The 19,268-nt window shown below is 32.7% G+C and overlaps 2 protein-coding genes, 2 non-coding genes and 2 pseudogenes across 5 annotated transcripts; 5 read left to right on the forward strand and 1 right to left on the reverse strand.

Annotated features, from left to right (window-relative positions):
- Positions 1–984: 984 nt before the first annotated feature.
- Positions 985–1,056, forward strand: LOC148205323 (small nucleolar RNA Z159/U59; annotated as a pseudogene).
- A 1,991-nt stretch (positions 1,057–3,047) lies between these two features.
- Positions 3,048–9,387, forward strand: LOC148205324 (vacuolar fusion protein CCZ1 homolog B-like; annotated as a pseudogene). Its single transcript, XR_015783240.1, has 10 exons — positions 3,048–3,447; positions 3,539–3,633; positions 4,556–4,743; positions 4,827–4,906; positions 4,990–5,099; positions 6,324–6,419; positions 6,523–6,981; positions 8,075–8,230; positions 8,447–8,677; positions 9,188–9,387. The product of XR_015783240.1 is annotated as a vacuolar fusion protein CCZ1 homolog B-like (transcript).
- A 1,709-nt stretch (positions 9,388–11,096) lies between these two features.
- On the forward strand, positions 11,097–13,896 carry LOC124821299 (uncharacterized). Its single transcript, XM_088103002.1, has 6 exons — positions 11,097–11,234; positions 12,534–12,583; positions 12,708–12,726; positions 13,170–13,250; positions 13,333–13,437; positions 13,510–13,896. Exons 2-6 carry the CDS (start codon positions 12,579–12,581, stop codon positions 13,624–13,626), a joined length of 327 nt encoding a protein of 108 aa, XP_087959128.1. The 5' UTR covers positions 11,097–11,234; positions 12,534–12,578; the 3' UTR covers positions 13,627–13,896.
- LOC124821302 (small nucleolar RNA Z159/U59) lies at positions 11,539–11,622 on the forward strand. The gene has a single exon (XR_007027449.1). It is a non-coding gene; the product is annotated as a small nucleolar RNA Z159/U59 (small nucleolar RNA).
- Positions 11,841–11,923, forward strand: LOC124821301 (small nucleolar RNA Z159/U59). Its single transcript, XR_007027448.1, has one exon. It is a non-coding gene; the product is annotated as a small nucleolar RNA Z159/U59 (small nucleolar RNA).
- Positions 13,897–14,771: 875 nt separating the features above from the next.
- Positions 14,772–18,132, reverse strand: LOC124820949 (semialdehyde dehydrogenase family protein). The gene is made up of 7 exons (XM_088103009.1): positions 17,479–18,132; positions 17,146–17,232; positions 16,966–17,010; positions 16,795–16,890; positions 16,594–16,695; positions 15,237–15,391; positions 14,772–15,138 (listed from the first exon to the last, which is right to left on the reverse strand). Exons 1-7 carry the CDS (start codon positions 18,037–18,039, stop codon positions 15,057–15,059), a joined length of 1,128 nt encoding a protein of 375 aa, XP_087959135.1. The 5' UTR covers positions 18,040–18,132; the 3' UTR covers positions 14,772–15,056.
- Between the last annotated feature and the right edge of the window lie 1,136 nt (positions 18,133–19,268).

A 19,268-nucleotide genomic window follows, 5' to 3' on the forward strand; every position in this document is an offset into this window, starting at 1 on the left:
GTTGACATACAGTAAAAAAAATTATAAGTTTAAATATGACTTTCCGTAAATTAATTAATATTGAATTTTTGTTTTTTTTATCTTTACTTCATTAACACTTATTGATCGTGTGTACATCATCAATATTTGATTTCTCAAAAAACTTTCAAATTTCAAAAACGAATATTAAATATTATTTATTTACCATAAATGAATTTTAGGAACCAAAATTTGTAGTTTTATATTATATTACAAAGAAATTTAAATCATTAAAAGTATTTTACCTTATCCGAAATAAAATCTTTGCAATTAATAAGAAATAAAGTTGTTAATTTAAATTTTTTGAAAGATAAATATATATATATATATATATATATATATATATATATATATATATATATATAAATACGTTGATTTATAGAAACTAAAAATTAAAATATTTTATTAGTTCTCAATATTTCTTTATGGTTCAATGTCGGATGACGTTCAGATATTCTTGATCCTGTGAATCAAGGTATGCTGCTTGTGCTTCTTATCCGGGCCGGGTCGAAAGAAAACGGATCTATCCAGCTATGTTCGGTTTTGAACCGAAACCTCCAAAAGAAAAGGGAGTAAAATTAGGGTTTTCAGTCTATAATCAACTGAGTCTGCCCACTTTGCACATTCCGACCTTCTGCTTCCTCTGAAAGATACGCAGCTTTTGCTCCTCTTCGGGGTTTCTTCCAGATATGTGCTGCTGTGTCTGAATCAGTTCTACTATGTGTATTTTCGCTATTGATTCTGCACATGCATCTTTCTTCGATGAGGCTCTCATTAAGCTGAAATAGTTTTTCCAACCGTGTTGTTTCATCATTTCTATATGTCTTGCATTCGATTTAACAAATAAAAAAAAATTGTGCTTCTTTCAGCTTGAGATTTTTAGGGTTTTTGAGACATTTATCTATTGTAACTTCTAGGGTTTTTGAAAACCTAGTGTGTGTGGGTGAATGTTGAAACAGGCAATTGGCCTCTGAGGATGATGAAACGTCTGCTGATTTTTCTATGCGGAAAATGTATGGAGACCTGAACTGAAGAGGAAATTTCTAAAGTTTGTCTTAATATTCCCCATCAGTTCCTTAGAGGGTGAACTGTCTTAACCGGTAGCCTAGGACAGATTATTTTGCTCCCGGTTTCATTTATGGACTCTCTATTTTCTTGTATGTGCATTGCACATCCTGTAATATTTGAGGCAGAGTAAATCAAATGTAGAGTATATAAATATAAATAAATATGAAGAAAATTAATGATAACAAATTATTTTTATTTTATACACCAGTCAGAAACCAGAATTCACATCAGTTTTGGACTGAAAATAGACTTTCTGAAGTTTGGATGAACTAACTTGTTGTCTGTTTTTTTAAAGGATAACAATATTTTGACAATAATTTTTTGACAACATTTTAACACTGTCTACGTGTCTGTGATTGGTCTATATTGGTGTTTATGATTATTATTATGGATAATGATATTTTGACAATATTTTTTTGACAACATTTTAACATTGTCTGTCATTCTGTCATTGGTCTATATTGGTGTTTATGATTATTATTATTGACTGTGGAATAATTTTGGATCAATCACAGAATGACACATAGACAATATTAAAATGTTGTCAAAAAAATATTATCAAAGTATCATTGTTCTATTATTATTGAGTGTGAAATAATTTTGGACCAATCACATAATGACACATAGACAGTGTTAAAATGTTGTCAAAATATCATTGTACAATGTTGTCAAAATATCATTGTACTTTTTCAAATATGCGTGTTTTGTGTCTTTATTTATAAGAATACTTTGCTTGAGTATAGTGATGGTATAATTTTTCGTCCTTTGGGGGAAAAAATCTTGACTATTTCTCATAAAATGAAGTAGATCACTGTATCTGATTAGTAATTAATAATAGGCACGAATTACCCAAAACTATTGCAAGTTGATGCATAATAAAAATTAAAACTTATATCATCAACCAACATTAACAAAGGTTTTCATAAATACAAAAGATATAATTTTCCTTTCAAATAATAGTTACATGAAAACTTCAACTTTACTCAACTTTAATCAATCACGTGATGAACACAAGTTTACATTAAAATAATAAGATTAAAAACGTTAATTAATTTAAATTAAAGAATATTGATTTAAATCAAAAAGCTACTACTGATTTAAGTTAAATACTTGAAACTATAATTTTAATTTTCTATAATGATTCTACATTAAAAATACACACTTTCTATAACAACTGCAAATATTTCAGTTTTAAATGATAATAGAAATCAGTTAACAAGAGAAAATATGAAGCAAGTATTCTTGCCACATACGCCAATAACTTTCTCCTTGGAATTGAAAATTAACTTCACAAAATTTCATATACACTAAACATACATTTTCTATACTTTTAATTAATAAAAATACACTCACGACCAATATACATATTACATTTTTTTTGTCTACAGGTTCTTAAAAAAAGAAAACAGATCATTTTTGTGTTAGAAACAGACAGAAAGTAATGCATAAAGTTATTAAGACCACAAAATGTTTGTATAATAACTTCTAATTAGGATTAAAAGTTAATAATATGCAAATTTTATGAATGAAGTATACACAACTATAAAATAATGTGTTTTTATTTATTTTTTAAATTAAATATAAATAAAAACAAGTTTTATAACAAAAAAGAATTCAAGCACACAAATACTTAGTAAAATCTATGCATGAAATCTGTTTTGCGACCAAACTCAAATTTTCTAACATCAAATTAATTGCAAATTATGTAAATTTAATGAATCAGTTAAAAAACTCAGTAGAATATATTTACGTAATATGGCGTTGAAAAAAAAAACAAAAAAATGTTGAAAAAAATAAGAAAAAATTGTTGATAAAAATACATAAATTTAATACGTAAGATTTTGGTTTATATTTTTTAATTAAACTTGTATTTCGACTTAACTAAATTTTTTTATTAATGCAAACATTACCTTTTTTTTTTCATTGATAACATTATTTAGGTGTGCACCTTTTTATTTCTTACATTGCATAGCAAAGAGAGGCACTAAGTTACAGTAGCAAACAAGAAAACAGTGGGAAAAATTGGACCCAGAATAGAACACACACGAGGTTCATTAATGGTTGAATGCTCAGTGGTAGCGGTTGATTCAGTTGAGTTGACTGTTAGTTGTTGATTAAAGGGAAGCGTGAAAAAGGAGAAAGCAAGGTTCTTTGAGGGCACTGAATTGTGTTACGATTACTAACCCATGGGCGTGTCTTCAAACGAATCGATTCAATTATGCATTTTTGATCTGAGGAGAGGCCAAAATGAGGGTCAAGAACTTGATAAGATCCTCTTCTTCTTCCCCGCGGGCTTCCCCTTCTCCAAGCAACTCTCTGTCATTGGCCTCAGCGAAGGACTCATCACCTTCACAAGGTTAGGTCATCCTTCCATCTCTCTGTATATTTGCTTTTTAAACTTATTCAACACATTAATTAATCGGTTCCTTCATTTGTCTCAATTAATTTGCAGAATCTTCTCTCCCTGAGGCTGCTTGCGAGGTCATCGAAGCTGAACTGCATTCTCATGTTTTCCACGAGGCAGAACCTGATATCTGGATGGTCATGGTCTGTTTTTTCAATTTCAGTTTTTCTTTTCGTTCACATTGTTTGCAGTTGAAGTATGTATGTATTCTGTTAATTCATTTCGTTCGAAGACTCTATTTCGGTAGCCTAGCCCCAAAGGGTCGACTAGTTATTTGTACTGTTAAACAGATTTACTAACATTAGTGAGTAAAAGCTTGCAATCCAATGCATTATCCAAACGAATAAATATATGTTAATTTTTAATAATTTTATACACCAAGAAATGGATTCTTTTTCATTCTCTACAACATTCAAGAGATAATAGTTTAGAATCTTTGTGGGGTATCTTTGTTTGTTAATGCTGAGGTCACAATAGAGATCACGTCCAAACCTCTTCAAAAAACTCACTGTTTTGAGGTTTATTCTGTGATTACATTAGTTACCTACACTGTACATACGAAATACTAATTGCTTCCGACACTGCACTGCCTATGAAGCTAGCTCATCAAATTAAATCAAATTAGCCATTTTGTCAATACAAATAGTGGGATATTGCTCCCATCTGATGGAGTCCTTCATTATCCAATCAAATTTTGCAATGTCAGAGATGTAATTCGTCTTGAACCTTTTGAATTTAACTGTCATATTAATGTGAAGTTTATACACAGTCAACCATTTATAATTTCACCCTTGGAATGACTTTTAAGGTAATTATTATAAAAAATCCCCAAATTTATCATATATGATGATACGTGATTGAATGAAAGTATAGAAAACTTTTCCCTCGTCAATACATTTCAATTAAATTCATACGTTTTAGGACTAGTTCATTCATTGCATTTTTGTTTCCTCGGTTAAATATTTAACTGGACGAAATTCAAATTTCTTTAGGATCGTGTTATTGAAGGGCAATGTTGCTTCACCTATGTATAATTTGGAGTAATACGAAGTTGTTACCTTGTAGGTGGTGGAGAAAAGCAATGATTCAGAGCCTATCTGGAGAGATGATGCATTAAGAAAAGTTCTCAAGGAAATTCACTCTCTTTTTGTAATGTTTCATGGATCTATAAGAGAAATGCTGGAGAAGGAACCCAGTGGAGGACTAACAAGACGGCATTTATATTCCTTTATTATGGATTATCTGAGGGGTAAGTCATCACACAATTGCATGCCTATGAAATTGATAAATTATTATGTTTACATTAGAGTTATGATTCAAAATATTTCATTGTAAGTCATAATTGTCAGCACTGTAAAAAGCAGTCTCCGTGGGATAATTGCTGCTGTGGTAATGGTGAAGTTGCTGTGTCAAACGGTTTCCTTTGGCTCTGTGCTACCTGATTGATGCTGAAGTAGCTGTCTCTCAAACCTTAATTCTTAATTTTCTCTTTGAGGCAGATTTTCTTGCGGGGAAAAAGCTTCTTTTACCATCCTTCCGGGATTGCTTAAAGGAACGTGGAACTGTGCAGATGCTGACAATTAGTCGGGAGGCTGCAATTGAGGTTCAGGTTAGATATATTTAAAGTTGTAGTTTGAAAAACTACCAAAATTTTCCAAAACTACAGCGGTAGCGCTTCAGAGTTTTTAAGTTGTAAGTTTTTGATAGCTATTTCACGTGTTCCTATTTGCCCTGCCCTTGGGTCTGTAGTTGATTTGGGTATCATATATTGCAATTTGCCTCACTGTTTCTCTGTCCCTCTGCTTCATCCTTTTTCATCTTATTTTCCTGGTTACTTATAGAGTCTGTTTGCATATATATATATATATATATATATATATATATATATATATATATATATATATATATTGTGATGCTTTTATATTTTATTGTTGTTCTTTGGGAATGACAGACATTTGAGTTTAGTTTGATAGGCCTCTTCGGAATTTGGATTTTCATTTGAGAGGGAAAATTATGGTGTTTTAGTTTTATACTAAAATACATAGAAACATATGGAGAGTCTAAGTTGGTCTCTCTGTCTGTCTAATTTAACCTAGCAATGCTGTTTCTGAATCACAGTAATTCTAAAAGTGATAGGATTATGAGTTGTACAAAGAGCAGAATTGTTAGTGCAGAAGTTTTGTGCTTGTCTAATTTCCTTTTATTCCACTTACCCTTTTATCTTTTTCGTTAACTTCCTTATTAGCCTGCAAAAGTCATTAACTAGTGTTTGTCGATAAATATTAGTACCAACTTTAAGTGTAAATATGAAATGAAAAAGATGACATTACATACTTTATTGCACCTGTTATCATTTGTGATTCTTATATATTATTTTATCGCACCAGTTGTAAGTGTTAGCATATTTACAATGTTCTCAAAGTAGATTAAGTTTATAAAGTTAGACCCAAGAAGAAAAATAGGTGATGCTTTATGTCATCACTTATTTTTAATTTATAATATATTTTTAAAAATTATAAGTTAATGTTCATTATTATATTATACTAAAAACCTATAAATGTCAAATTTATCTAAATTTTAATGTACATGAACGTCAAGATAATATTATGTAATCCAACAAATAGATTTGGTTTAATTCATGTTTAACAATTACCCATCAATGATTAGTTGATCAAGATGAAAAATGCTTGAATATTTACATTTGATGTATATGTTTGTCTTACGATACTATTTTTAACTTTCCATGTGTTATGAATTTTGTACGTTTTCATTCCGCCCTTCGGATGAAAAAGGAAGTTTGAAATGTTGATGTTGTTCTCTCTTGCTTTTGCAGTCCCTTGCCAGGGTGCTTGAATCTTCAGCCGGGAACACTCTCTGTTACTCCTTGATTTTATTTCAAGACCTGCTGGTGTCTACAACTCTATCTCCTGTATGGTTTATTACTACAACTTTTTTTTTTTTTATTGAAGTTGAGTGGACAAAATGATTGGTCATTCATTAAGTTACTTAATTAACCTGGACCATGTTATCAGGATGACACCATAAATTTATTCACATATGCGGTGCTAAGGTTGACTCCCCATGCTCTATCTTCTGGATCAAGTTCCTGGTCCTACGTAAGGAAAGGAAGTACTGCATCCAATGCTGCCTCTGAGTCTAACATGACCCATCCAAACTCTATGTCTGAAAGTTTTTATGGCTCATCTGATATATCCTCTGGCGAAGATGACCACTATCATGTTGTGAGGCCCTTACAGAGTGACAAATGGTCTAAAGGAAAAGATGGTTATCTTGTCACTGATTTATGGGGTGCAGAAGTTGGTACGTGGGTGTTTGCCACTCCAACAGTTTGGCTTCAACAGACAGGAGAGAAAATGTATCTCTGTGTTTACCAGCATAGGAGCCTTACTTTAATGCTTATGATTCCTGTATCATCTGTACCTAATGGGGAGCAAGGTGTGGCAGAAGTCAGGCAAAGAATCATTGAAAATGTCAGTCTTATACGGTTAATTTTTGGTGTCCTAATGATCTGTTGCTTCTGCACATAATATGAACTGACTCATCATTGTAGTGTTTTCTATTATATTATTTATGGTTCAAGTTCAACTCCATGCACGGTAAAATTCATTGACAGCACCTCTTTTTCCTACACATGTCCCATGCAATTACTGTTTACTACTTCCATTCTTTTTGCTTTTACTGAAAAGAACTTCCAAGCATAGGAGAGTGGACAAATGTTACTTTTCATTTCCCTTCGTACTCGATCTTCTCAGTCCAAGCATAGCCTTTAATACTATGAAGCGTTTTTGGACCCTAGATCACTGAATTCTCTTCCTAGCTTACTTACAAGTTACAAGGTTTGTATGTGTCCGGTGATTCAAACATGAAAGAACATTTCATTAAGAGAGGCGTCATAAATTATTCTGCTAGTTTATTCTAGCTGCATTCTGTTGTTTCCTCTGTTTTACTTTTCTATTACTTTGCGTGAAAATCAGACATTATATATGAAGGCATGTAATAGAGGAAAGTTGTTAATAAATGCACATATAGATCCTTAGAATAATAATAGTCTTTTTGCGTGTTTTTGGATTAATGAATCCTGCTATAAGGGCTTCATGTGACAAGACGAAGCTATAAAGGACAGGAAGATATATAAATGGATGTTGATATTGGTGACTGAGTATATAAGGGTGGTAATATACTACTTCTGAAAAGAAATCGTATGACTTGTTTTTCTTGTACTAATCATTAATTGAACTCCAAAGTTTCTGGTGCCTTACTCAACAAATATGACGTTGAGACAAGTACTATCATGTGCTCATTAAGCAGAATACGTGTATGACTATTTTAAACCAATCACTAGTATTTAATATTCTTGGATGGTCAGTTTTATATCTGCTGCTAAATATTCATCACTGAACATGATTCAACTTTGATCTGCTTGATGATATGATAATCTATGTTTGATTATGCACTGTGCAGCTTCAGTTGGAAAGCGCATGAAATTGAACTCGGATATTTAGCAACTGTATCTTTTTCCCTGATCATTATCTTTTTTTTTTTCCTTTTGGCTGAATACATCAGGCATCACTTAAGATTTTGAAAGTTGAAGAGAAGCTATCCAAAGGATGGGGCGGTGAGAATGCATATCACGTTAGTGGGTACCGTTACTTAATAGTAGATGGTGATAGAAATGTATCTAGGGCTTCTCCGGCAACAAAAGTTACAACTTTAACAAAGGTGTGTGTTGGCATCTGACTGTTTTTATTTCCTTTTCAGATTCTTTTTTATCGATGTGATATTAGTTTTATAAACTGAAAGCTATAATTTGTTATTCGTATGACACTTTTTTGTGTTCGGCACTATAATGATCGTGTCACCAGAGCTCTCATTTGCCTGTGAGCTAACTGACTTGCAAAAATTTTAAAATTTGGTTCGTTTTTGTGTCTGGAGCAGGAATCCTTGCTTGCTATGAATAAGCTTAGGCAAGAGGTGGAGATTGGAAAAGAGTAGAGCGAAACTGGATAGGTGTAATTTTGAAAAAGATTTAGAGATGTGCGTTAGAGCAAAAAATAATGCATGGGTTATTTCTCGAGTCACAAGAGGGAAGGAGCTTTACATGGTTCTAGAGAAAGCCAATGAAACCCTTCTATATGCCTCAGATGCTGTTGAGAAGTTTAGCGACAGGTATGCTATTGGTGTCCTATCTTTAGTATGGTCAATAGTATACTTCCATGCTCAAATTACTATCCTTATTGTGAAAACAATTTTTTCTTTAAATGAAAAAGTTTTTCTGAAGGACTTAGAAGATTTTGGTTTATACTTCTATTCCTTTTTTATTTGGGAATCCAAGATTCTACTACCCAAAAAACTTTAGCATAGGAGTAACTTCTAAGCTTAAAATCATTATACATTTTCAAACAAATTTAAATTTGAAGCTTGTATTTTAATTTTAACTTTAGAGTTTAAGCTCTAATATGAATATACTAGCATAAAATCTTTTAAATTTCAAACACTTTTTTCTTGTTACCTGGATCAAAAATATTATTTGCTAGGTTATTTCTTTTACTTTCTGTTAGATATTCATCTGCAGATGATAACAACAAAATCCCATTAAACCAAACTTGGCATATCTGAGCATCTTTAAAATGGCTGAAAACACGAATTGTAATGTTCTTTCATGGTTGAGCATGGCAGGTATTGCGATGGAACATTTTCACTGGACTAAAGAAAACCGAGTAATACGCATCCCGGAAACAGCACGTTAGATCTTCTAACTAAATTCGAGAAAGTAAGAAAGAATACTGCTGTTTGTATATCTCTATGTATATTCAAGTGTAATTCGTTTATACCTCCTTTTTTTTTCTAATAAGAAATTTGGTCAGTTCCCAGAGAAATAGTTTTACCTGATGTTTTCTAATAAGAAGTGCTGATAAAAATAATCAAATAACAATAATAACTTTTTTGTTTAGCACAGTATTATAAGAGGCTCTACGTCGAGTTTCCCTTTTCCTTTCTTCAAAGTTGCATTTGAGATCATTTCTTTGTTCAAAGTTTAGCACATTATTATGTGTTATTGCAACACTTTAAACATTTAGTTATTATAATAAAAAACAGTTATTAAAGTATTCAGAGTAAACTCATAAAAGAGTGTATATATAAAAAATAGTTATAAAATGAATTCCTTTATTAATTATTATAAATATCGTTATAAATCCATTAAGAACAAAATCATAAAAGTATGTATATTAAAGAACTTAAACATATAATCGTTTTTATTAACTGTTATAGAATATACTTACAAAATTATTATCACATTATGTTCGGAATAATTAACTAAAAAAACTAGCTGAAAACTAAAAAAGTAGACTATAATAATGTTTTGTAAAACTAGCTAAAGTTGTGAAATGGTAAAGAAACAAATTAATTATATTTTAATATTAATATTATGTACTTACACATTTTTAATTATAAATTTATATTTTTTAGTTTTTTTTAAACCTTTGTAATCCAATAAATTATAAAGAAATTAAAATTAAAATTTGTATAAAAACTTATTCTTCATTATAATTTAAAATAGTTATATTTCTAATAAAAAATGAATAATTCACTAAAATAAAAAAATGAATAATTAAAAAATAATAAACAATTATAATATTAAATGAATAATGCAAAAAATAAAACACTAATTAAAATGAATAGTATGATAGCATAGCTTCGTGGTTCACTTTGGAAAATAATCAGCAGCACCTTCTCGTCCATACAAAATGGGGAGCTGTTGCTCACCACCACCGTCCCCCGATCCACCGCGGTGGGGCCGGACTACTTGCTGATGGAGGCGTCCGCGCTGAAGACCGCGATGTTGACGCCGTCGATGCACTCCGCCTTGAGCTCGAAAAGTGAGACGTGGAAGCAGTGTGTACTCAAACACGAACAACGACGCCACAAGCACATACACAACCTCCGCGCTGGTAAATTACACAATAACTCGGTTTTTTATCTTTTTCGCCCTTGCGCTGTTACCCATTTTGGTTCTTTTTTTGGTTTGTGAGGCATAGTTTTCAGCCGTGGGGACCTTCGGTTCTGGGAGAAATCGGAGAAGGAAAAGGTGAGAAAGCTTGAGTGCGGTGGAAACGGTGTCGTCCAGCTTCCGAATGCTTTGTCGTGTCTCTCAACACAAAAGAAAGAGACGGTGCTTTAGTATAAAAGGAAGTGTAATCAGTAATAGCCTAAAAAGACTTATCAAGCAAGAGCGGACCGGGCCGAATGAATATGGGCCTATTCAATTATGTTTGGTTTCAACTTAAGGCTGTTGTTTCCTGCACTAATTGGAAAAGAAAAATACTAAAATATCCTTTACTACTACACTGCACGAAAAAAGCACATTCCAAACTACCTATTTCCTAAATACATTTTAGGTTTCAGAAAACATTACATGCATCCCGAAAATTTTATTCCAAAAATCAAGATTTTTTTAGGATATGTTTCGTGAAAATTTTGTTTCAGAAATTCTGTTCCAAAAATTTAGGAAAATTTGTTCTAAAAATTATAGAAGGTAAAATAGTCGTGTTAAAAATTTGGGGGTGCGTCAAGAAATTGTCGGGGTGGAGGAAGTAAAAGCCTCAACTAAAACCTCCATAAAATTCGAGGGAATATAATTAGGGTTTTCAGTATAAAACCAGCTGGGTCTGCATCTTCACTCTCTACTTCGCAACTTCAGATCTTCTTCGTCGTCTGAATCAAGGTAAGCTGCTTTTGCTTCTCTTTGTTGTTTCTTCGAGATATGTGCTTCTGTGTCTTAGTCTGTTCTACTATGTTTCCGCAATTGATTCTGGACATGCTTCTCTCTTCGACGGGGGGTCTTTTAAGCTAACATTATCGTTTTTCTAACCGTTTGTGTTTCATCATTTGCATTCGATTTCACAAGAATAAAAAAAGGAAAAACTAATTCAGCTTCTAAGCCAGGAACCTGAGATTTTTAGGGTTTTGAGACTGGGATTTTTGAAAAATCTAGTCTGTGTGCATTGAATTTTGAAAGCATCTAATTGGCCTCTGAGGATGATGTAAAGTATAACTTTCGTTCTACCGATGTTTCTATGGGGAAACTGTATGGAGACCTGAACTGAAGAGGCTTTCTAAAGTTTTTTTTTTTAATATCCCCCATCAGACCTGTCGAGTGTGAACTGTCTATTGTGCACATTATTCAACTGTTTTTAATTAAACTATGTTGCATAGGACAAATTATCTGCTCTCAATTTCATTTTGTGGACCGTCCATTTTGTTGTATGTCTCAATTGCCTGTCCTTTAACTTTCGAGTCTTTTGTTCCATATTTTGAAAACAATCAATTAGTCTCTGAGGATGATGAAAACTATAACTTTCGTTCTCCTGAATTTTTCATGTGGAAGAATATGGAGACCTGAACTGAAGAGGCTTTCTAATGTTTGTTTTCTAATACATGCTATCAATATTCTTTTCTTTCAGTTGTGCTGTAGAGAATGGTTTTTGTTTGATTACTTCATGTATAGTTGCACCTTTTGCTTGTGCCTTTTTAGTCAAGTAATGGAAATCTATCCCTGATTTGATGGTTGAAATCAATCAAATTAGTCTATAAGGATGATAAAAAAATGGATCTAGATTCTCTTCTAGGTTTTTGGTGATGTCCCTTTAGTGTCCCATCAAAATATAGTGATGTTGACATATTGGGACTTATAGGATTTAGGGCTTCAAAATTCACTGATTTTGATATATTAAAAAATTAGTATATCAAAATCAGTGTATTTTAAAGGCAAAAAAGAGGGACAACATAAAGAATTCGGCAGAAAACCCTAAACATAATAAATGGAGAGGCTTGCTATCTCTTTTATTGTTATTCCATGAGGGATGTAAATGGAGACCTGAACTGAAGAGGCTTGCTATCTCTTTTATTGTTATTCTGTTGCAGTATTTCTTATTCTCTGCTTTTATTTTAGGTTTATGTTACTGTTTTATTCGATTCACGTTTTAATTTATCATTTGATTTATATATTTTTCACTTATTTCAGTTTTGACTTCATTTGAAGAGTTTCTGAATTGCCATTCCTTCCAAAATGAGGTAATGGTTGTCTAACTCGTCAACTGTGAATTGACATCATCATTATTATTACTATGAATTTTTCACATTTTTTTTCTCAATTACTAACAATCTGTGTTCTTTTCTGTTTTTTTATCTTCTCAAGCCGGCCAATGGAGGAAGATGTAAGTTCTTTTAACCTTCATGCGTGTTTTGCTATATGCCTGCATGATCCTTGAACTCAAGTTGTTTTTGTTCCCTATACGTTTTTCTTTGACTGTATTTATTTGAATATATATCTGTTTATGCAAATTGAATCTCTGTTGTGTCATGATAACGTTTCAAATTTGTTTATAAGTAGGATGTCTTGTTGTCAACTAGTAAATGTTAATCTGTTACGTTTTGAAGGTTTAAATTTAACAGCGACCTTTCTTTACCATGTTATACTTGTCATAAGATGACATGGATCAAACAATGTCTTCTGTGCCAAAATTATTACCTGTTTCTTCTCAATTTTGAATGAGATTGGATTTCATGATGTAGTGTTTATTGTTTATTAATTTTTTCTAGGGGCTTAGGTTAGCTATGGGTTAATATCTTTGCCAAGCTAAGATACCTTCTTTTACAGACTGCAGCTAAGAATGAGGAAGAAGAGTTCAACACTGGACCACTATCTGTACTGATGATGAGTGTTAAAAATAATACACAGGTATATGTTCATTTTAAGTATTGTCTACTATTTCCTGGGGCAGCCGTTGACGTATATTCTGTCTAACTCAACTCTACTTAAGGTATTGATAAATTGTCGGAACAACAAAAAGCTTCTGGGTCGTGTTAGAGCTTTTGATAGGCACTGCAACATGGTTCTTGAAAATGTCAGGGAGATGTGGACAGAGGTATGGTTTTTCTTTTATATTAACTTCCCTTGCATGTGTTACACAAGCTTAATGATCTGTGCGGACAATCAGGTGCCCAAGACTGGTAAAGGAAAGAAAAAGGCCCAGCCAGTGAACAAGGATAGATTCATCAGCAAAATGTTCCTCCGTGGAGATTCCGTCATCATTGTTCTTAGGAACCCTAAATGAGATTTGTGTAATCACTTGTAGAAGGAAATGGCTCTGTAGTATTTGCCTTTGTTATCTCTTGAAATTCTTGACAACCTTATATGTAGACATTCTGCTGGCCTTAAAAAGTTTATTTTTTAGACATTGACAGAGGATGTAGTTGGTATTTTGATGAGGGCGCCCCAGAACAATTTTACCAATATGCGGATCTATTATGTACCTATTGACGTGTACATCTAATGCTTTGTATTGTATGGGATAGTTTTAAAATGTATAGTTCGTTTTTTGTTCCTTCTTTTCTTCTAATAGCACCATACGTGATTATTCTGTATTTTATTTTATTGATTATCGTTGATATTATCAATATGGCCATTCTCAGTATTTTTCCTTTTATAAATTCTGGCAATAAAAATGGTATTTTTATATTTTGTACTATTGAAGAAAATTTAAAATATTTAGTACGATTTTCTGCATCAAGATTACTCGTATAATTTATTAACATTAGAAAATTAATTGCGTTGAATAGTAATACTTGCTCAGGTTGACAATTTATTCGCTGATTATATGTAGTTTGTTTTTCTCAAAGGAACAATTTATTGATGATAAAGTAAATTATTTTGAAAAAAGTAATTTAGTTCAAATTATGTGCAATCATAAACTATTAATGTATTAATTGATGCTTTATTTTCCATACCATTATGTTATCATAATAAATCATGTATCCCAAACTATTCATATTATTTATTATTATTTCACCATTGAAACTGTTCAATTTATATTTATATGTTAAGGGAGTAAAAAATATATTAAAATGAGTTTTGTATTTAATTAGAGTGCAAATTCTTTATATTCCCTGCTCAAAATATGTACTAGATTAATTGTTATGTTTATAATAATGCAGGAAATTTAAGCAAATCTTGAATTTATTTTAACTGTAATTAATAAGAAATTTAAACATTTTTTAGATTATATTCTATATTATGGTTAAAAACTAATTTACTATTTACTATTTCTTTTAACTTAGTGCGTCTATGTTTAAGTTGCCACCAACACAACTAATTGATTTACTTAAAAGGGCACCTAACTTAGCTAACTAAATAGAAGAGTTCTGGATTTCCATATTTTGATTAGGAGGCAGGTAGTGTATTTCTAAGTGAGAAATAAAGTAACACAAAATAAAACTGATCATCAAATTCTTTATTCAAAAGATCAAACATTAGATGAATCTCCTCTGTCATAATCTATGGTTGTTCCCTGAAAAGGATTATATAAATTAGGCACGAAGACCTTCGAAAAATTGTTTCCAGCTAAAGTACTCCCACATCGTTGAAAATATCCTTGGACTAGTTAAATGTCCCAAAAGAAACTAATAACCTCATAAAACTAGCAGATACAAAACTGTTTTTAAAGATGAATGATCTTTAAGTACCACATCCTTGACGACGTAGAAGTCAAAGCAACATCTCAGCAATCTGGATTGCGTTAAGTGCAGCTCCCTTGCGAATTTGATCCCCACATACAAAAATGTCCAACCTGTGTGTATATATATATATATGCAGCACTTATGAAAAATGCTAGTGAGAAAGAACAGTGCCAATTGAAAATTGATAGTTGCCATGGAAGAGATTTACCCTTGATTCCCATCTTGAGACAGGTCCTGGCGAATCCTACCAACAGCAACATCATCTTTATTCGACACTTCCAATGGTGTGGGAAAATGATTGGACTCACGATCATCAATAACCACGACACCTGGAGCATTCTTCAGAATATCTCTTGCAGTGTCCTGGAATTAAAAAACAAATGAACTCATATATCAAAGATTAACTTCTGGAGAAGTTTTCTGACTCAATTCAAAAGTGCATTTCAATTTTTCCCAATATAACCAGGATTTGGGGCATGCTAAGAAAGACGAGACCTTGCATGTTCCAACACTGAATATATCGGTGAAAAAACAGAAACAAGATTCTCCAGATATAACAAAATGCAAAAGCCAACAAATTATAATCAAGTTAATGACTACAGAAAGAATGATCATCTATAGTAAATGATTTTTGTGATGAAAGAACAAAATAATGCGTAGCATGATATTTTTCTATATCCAGCATCAGAAAGCCCACATGCAGTTTGTCATTACTGGAATAATCTATCAATAGAAAACCCAAAGACAAACAAACTTAGATGCTTCAAGAAGACCATTGACATAAGAGCTTTATAGGAAGTTGGGTTATACACTTTCCTATCTTCTATTTAATCCTGACTTTGCATATATTATCCTATACATATGTGATATTGATAAATGATAATCCTACATTTAATAAAGATAAAATTTTAGCCCTGCTGAATCATTTTTTATATAATAAAATAATCAAGGTATAATCCTAAAACCAATTCTAGCAACTCCCAGTATGTGCTATACACTTCAGATTTCAAAATACTAATCAGTTTGATATTCTGAAAAATTAACTTAAGGCGTATGTCAACTGTGGGCTGGTTCTCAAGTCTGATCTTAGCTTCCTAGGTGAATTGTACAGGCAACTAAATTCACTAAAACAGGGTAGAAGAAAATTGCTAGTCATTGGTCCGCAAAACTTCAATAAAGTATATGAAACATTTTAGTTAAAAAATTTATTATATGAAACAATAATATGCAAGAACTTTTATGTGCAAACTGGCAACAATGAGGTTTGATTCAACAGCCCATGCAAACTATTAGAACTTCCAACCACTATGCTGATCTTAGTGGATTGCTTAATGTGCGTGTAATGCCGTATCAATTCAAATCCAGCAGATTAAACAACAAAGAATGCAAATTACATTCCATTAAATTTTTTAGGTGGCGGGGTGGGGGAAGAGGGATTATGGAGCTTTAATCCAATATATTTAATGGATCTGGTATACAATTATCTACTCGGATATGGTACCCCTAAAGAAATCAACTAAAAGTTTGGCAAAGGCATAACAACACAGCATGACAGCATGAAGTACCTCGTCAAGTGGATTTTCAAATTGAAGATTCACACTCTCAGCATGAGCCCGCATAACAGGAACTCGTATGCATGTGGCAGTTACTTTAACGTCCTTGTCATTCTGTAAAAGAGCAAGAAAATTATAAGGAAGTATTACATAATGCGAAATAAAAATAAAAGAACCTAATAAACAATTTAAAAAGATTCAGTTGCAGCTTACCCATATTTTCCTTGTCTCCTTAACCATTTTCATTTCTTCTTCGTTATATCCGTTTGAAAGAACAGATGCATTGTGCGAGAATAAGTTAAAAGCATACTGCAAAACAACAACTCCATCAGGAAGTAATTCTGGAAATCAATCACAAGAAAGGCGTATCAGAATTGTGCTAACCTGTCGATTAAATATTTTACACGTGGGTGGTTTTCCTTCCAACACCTTTCAGTAAAAAAAGTCCAAAAGAAAATCACGATTAAATACCATAAATAAAACCACTTTCTTCTTCACACAATCTCAATGGTAGGACAGCTCAAACCAAGCTAACAAACTACACAGACAAAGCTTAATCCAAACCTCACGAGTTTGCAGCTCGAGCTCTTCCATTGCAGCAGCACCAGCACCACTGGCAGCCTGATAGGTACTGACAACCATTCGTAACACCTATAGTATTCAAGCATAAAAGCATCACAAGACAAAGCACACGATTACAAAAAACATATAAATCTGCATTATAATAAACTAATATTCTTTCTAAATTTCTAACCCCTGTTCAAAAATCATAATAAATAAACACTTTTAATCAAAAGATCACTTTTAACAACCAACAATATCGTTTTAAAACATTATTGAAATTGAAGAATATTCTGATTTACAATATAAGAGTAGATTGAAAAGGCAAAGTTTGACCTTAGCTCGTCGATGAAGAGGGGTAGCAGCCATCAAGCAAATAATGGTGGAGCAATTAGGGTTCGCAATGAGCGCGCCTTTTCCCGTTCCAGCTTTGATGTGCTGCATCGCTTCGGGGTTCACTTCGGGAATAACCAGCGGCACCTTCTCGTCCATCCGAAAGGCGGAGCTATTGTCCACCACCACTGTCCCCCGATCCACCGCAGCGGGGCCGAACTTCTTGCTGATGGACCCGCCGGCGCTGAAGAGCGCGATGTCGACGCCGTCGAAGCTATCCGCCGTGAGCTCCTCCACGACGTAGTCCCTGTCCTCAAAGGTGATGCGGCGGCCGGCGGAGCGCTGCGAGGCCAGCATTTTGATGGAGCGGTAGGGGAAGTCGCGGTCGGAGAGGACGGAGAGGAACTCCTGGCCGACGGCGCCAGTGACGCCGACGACGGCAATGGAGGGGCCGTCATCGCGGAGGGACATTCGGACCCTGGTGGGCCTTGAGGTGGGCTTGTGCCGGGCCGGAAGGAGGCCCGATAAGAGGTGGTTGTGGCGCGAAACGGAGAGTGAAGCCATAACGCGGTTTTGCGTTGGTGTGGGTGAGTTTTTAGGGTGAGCAGATGTATGTTGTTATTTGACGGCTGACGGATGAGTAATAAGTAACTATGGTCTCCACTGAAGTAAGTGCTGTTCAATTTTTGAAGCAAAGTTCAATTTGTGTTTTAAAACATACTTTATAAATATTTAAATCAAAGTGTAATATTTTATAAAATCTAAAAAAGTTATTTTAAATGTTAGAGAAATAACCTATCCACAACGACGTAATTGAAGATAGATAATTAATTATAATACATTAATTTATGAATAGACGGATGATATCAAATTTATTCAGAAACATTAATGTTAATATCTTGTTATTAGTAGTAATGTTATTCTTGATATTCTTACAAACATTTAATTAGAGACACTATCTTTATTAATTTAGTTGGATTAACCTAATTTTATATTGGTCCGTCATTCTTTAAAAAAGAAACAAACTAATACTTTCTTTTAGAAATCACAATCAAAGTAACATTTTTCTGTATAATATATTTTCTGTTTTGGGTTCAAGATTTTACGGATTTATTTTCGGTACTATTTTAAAATGTTTTTTATCAACTGAGATATTTTATGTGTATATAAACTCATGTCCATCTCTTGTTTTATTCCATGTAAGACTTTGTTGTAACATCACAGTTTTAAGGACCAAAAAACAAAAAAGAAAATCTTAGTTCTTTTATTTGAAAATATATTTATCAATCAACTAATATTATACATGAAAAAAAAATCTTGTGTTGGATAAAGAGAGTAATTATTAAGAACGAAGTAAGGTATGTAGTTGATCAAATAACATATTGTTAGAATGACATCTCCCTAGAAGTGAAGAGGAATATTATGGTGAATAAGAAGAGTACAAGCATTTTCAACCAAGTGTTGATTCTTTCTTTCGACAACACCATTTTATTGGGATGTGTGAGAGCAAGATGTTTGATGGAAGATTCCATGTGTACTTAGAAAATACTAAAATTGGAAAGACATGTATCCAAGAGTATTGTTAGTGTGTAAAGATTTAATAGAGATGCCAAAATGATTTTGAATTTTAGTTCAAAAACCTTAAAAAATAGAAAAAAAAACATCAGACAATGTTTTCATTAAGAATAACTAAGAACATCAAGAGAAATGACCAATTAAAGTAACTAAGTAATAAAAACCCAAAGCAAAATAAACACGACTAGGAGCCCAAATATGAGAGTGAGCTTAATTAT

Source organism: Vigna umbellata, chromosome 1 (assembly GCF_029865625.1).
Source record: "Vigna umbellata cultivar VRB3 chromosome 1, Vumbellata_1.0, whole genome shotgun sequence".
Taxonomy (NCBI): domain Eukaryota; kingdom Viridiplantae; phylum Streptophyta; class Magnoliopsida; order Fabales; family Fabaceae; genus Vigna; species Vigna umbellata.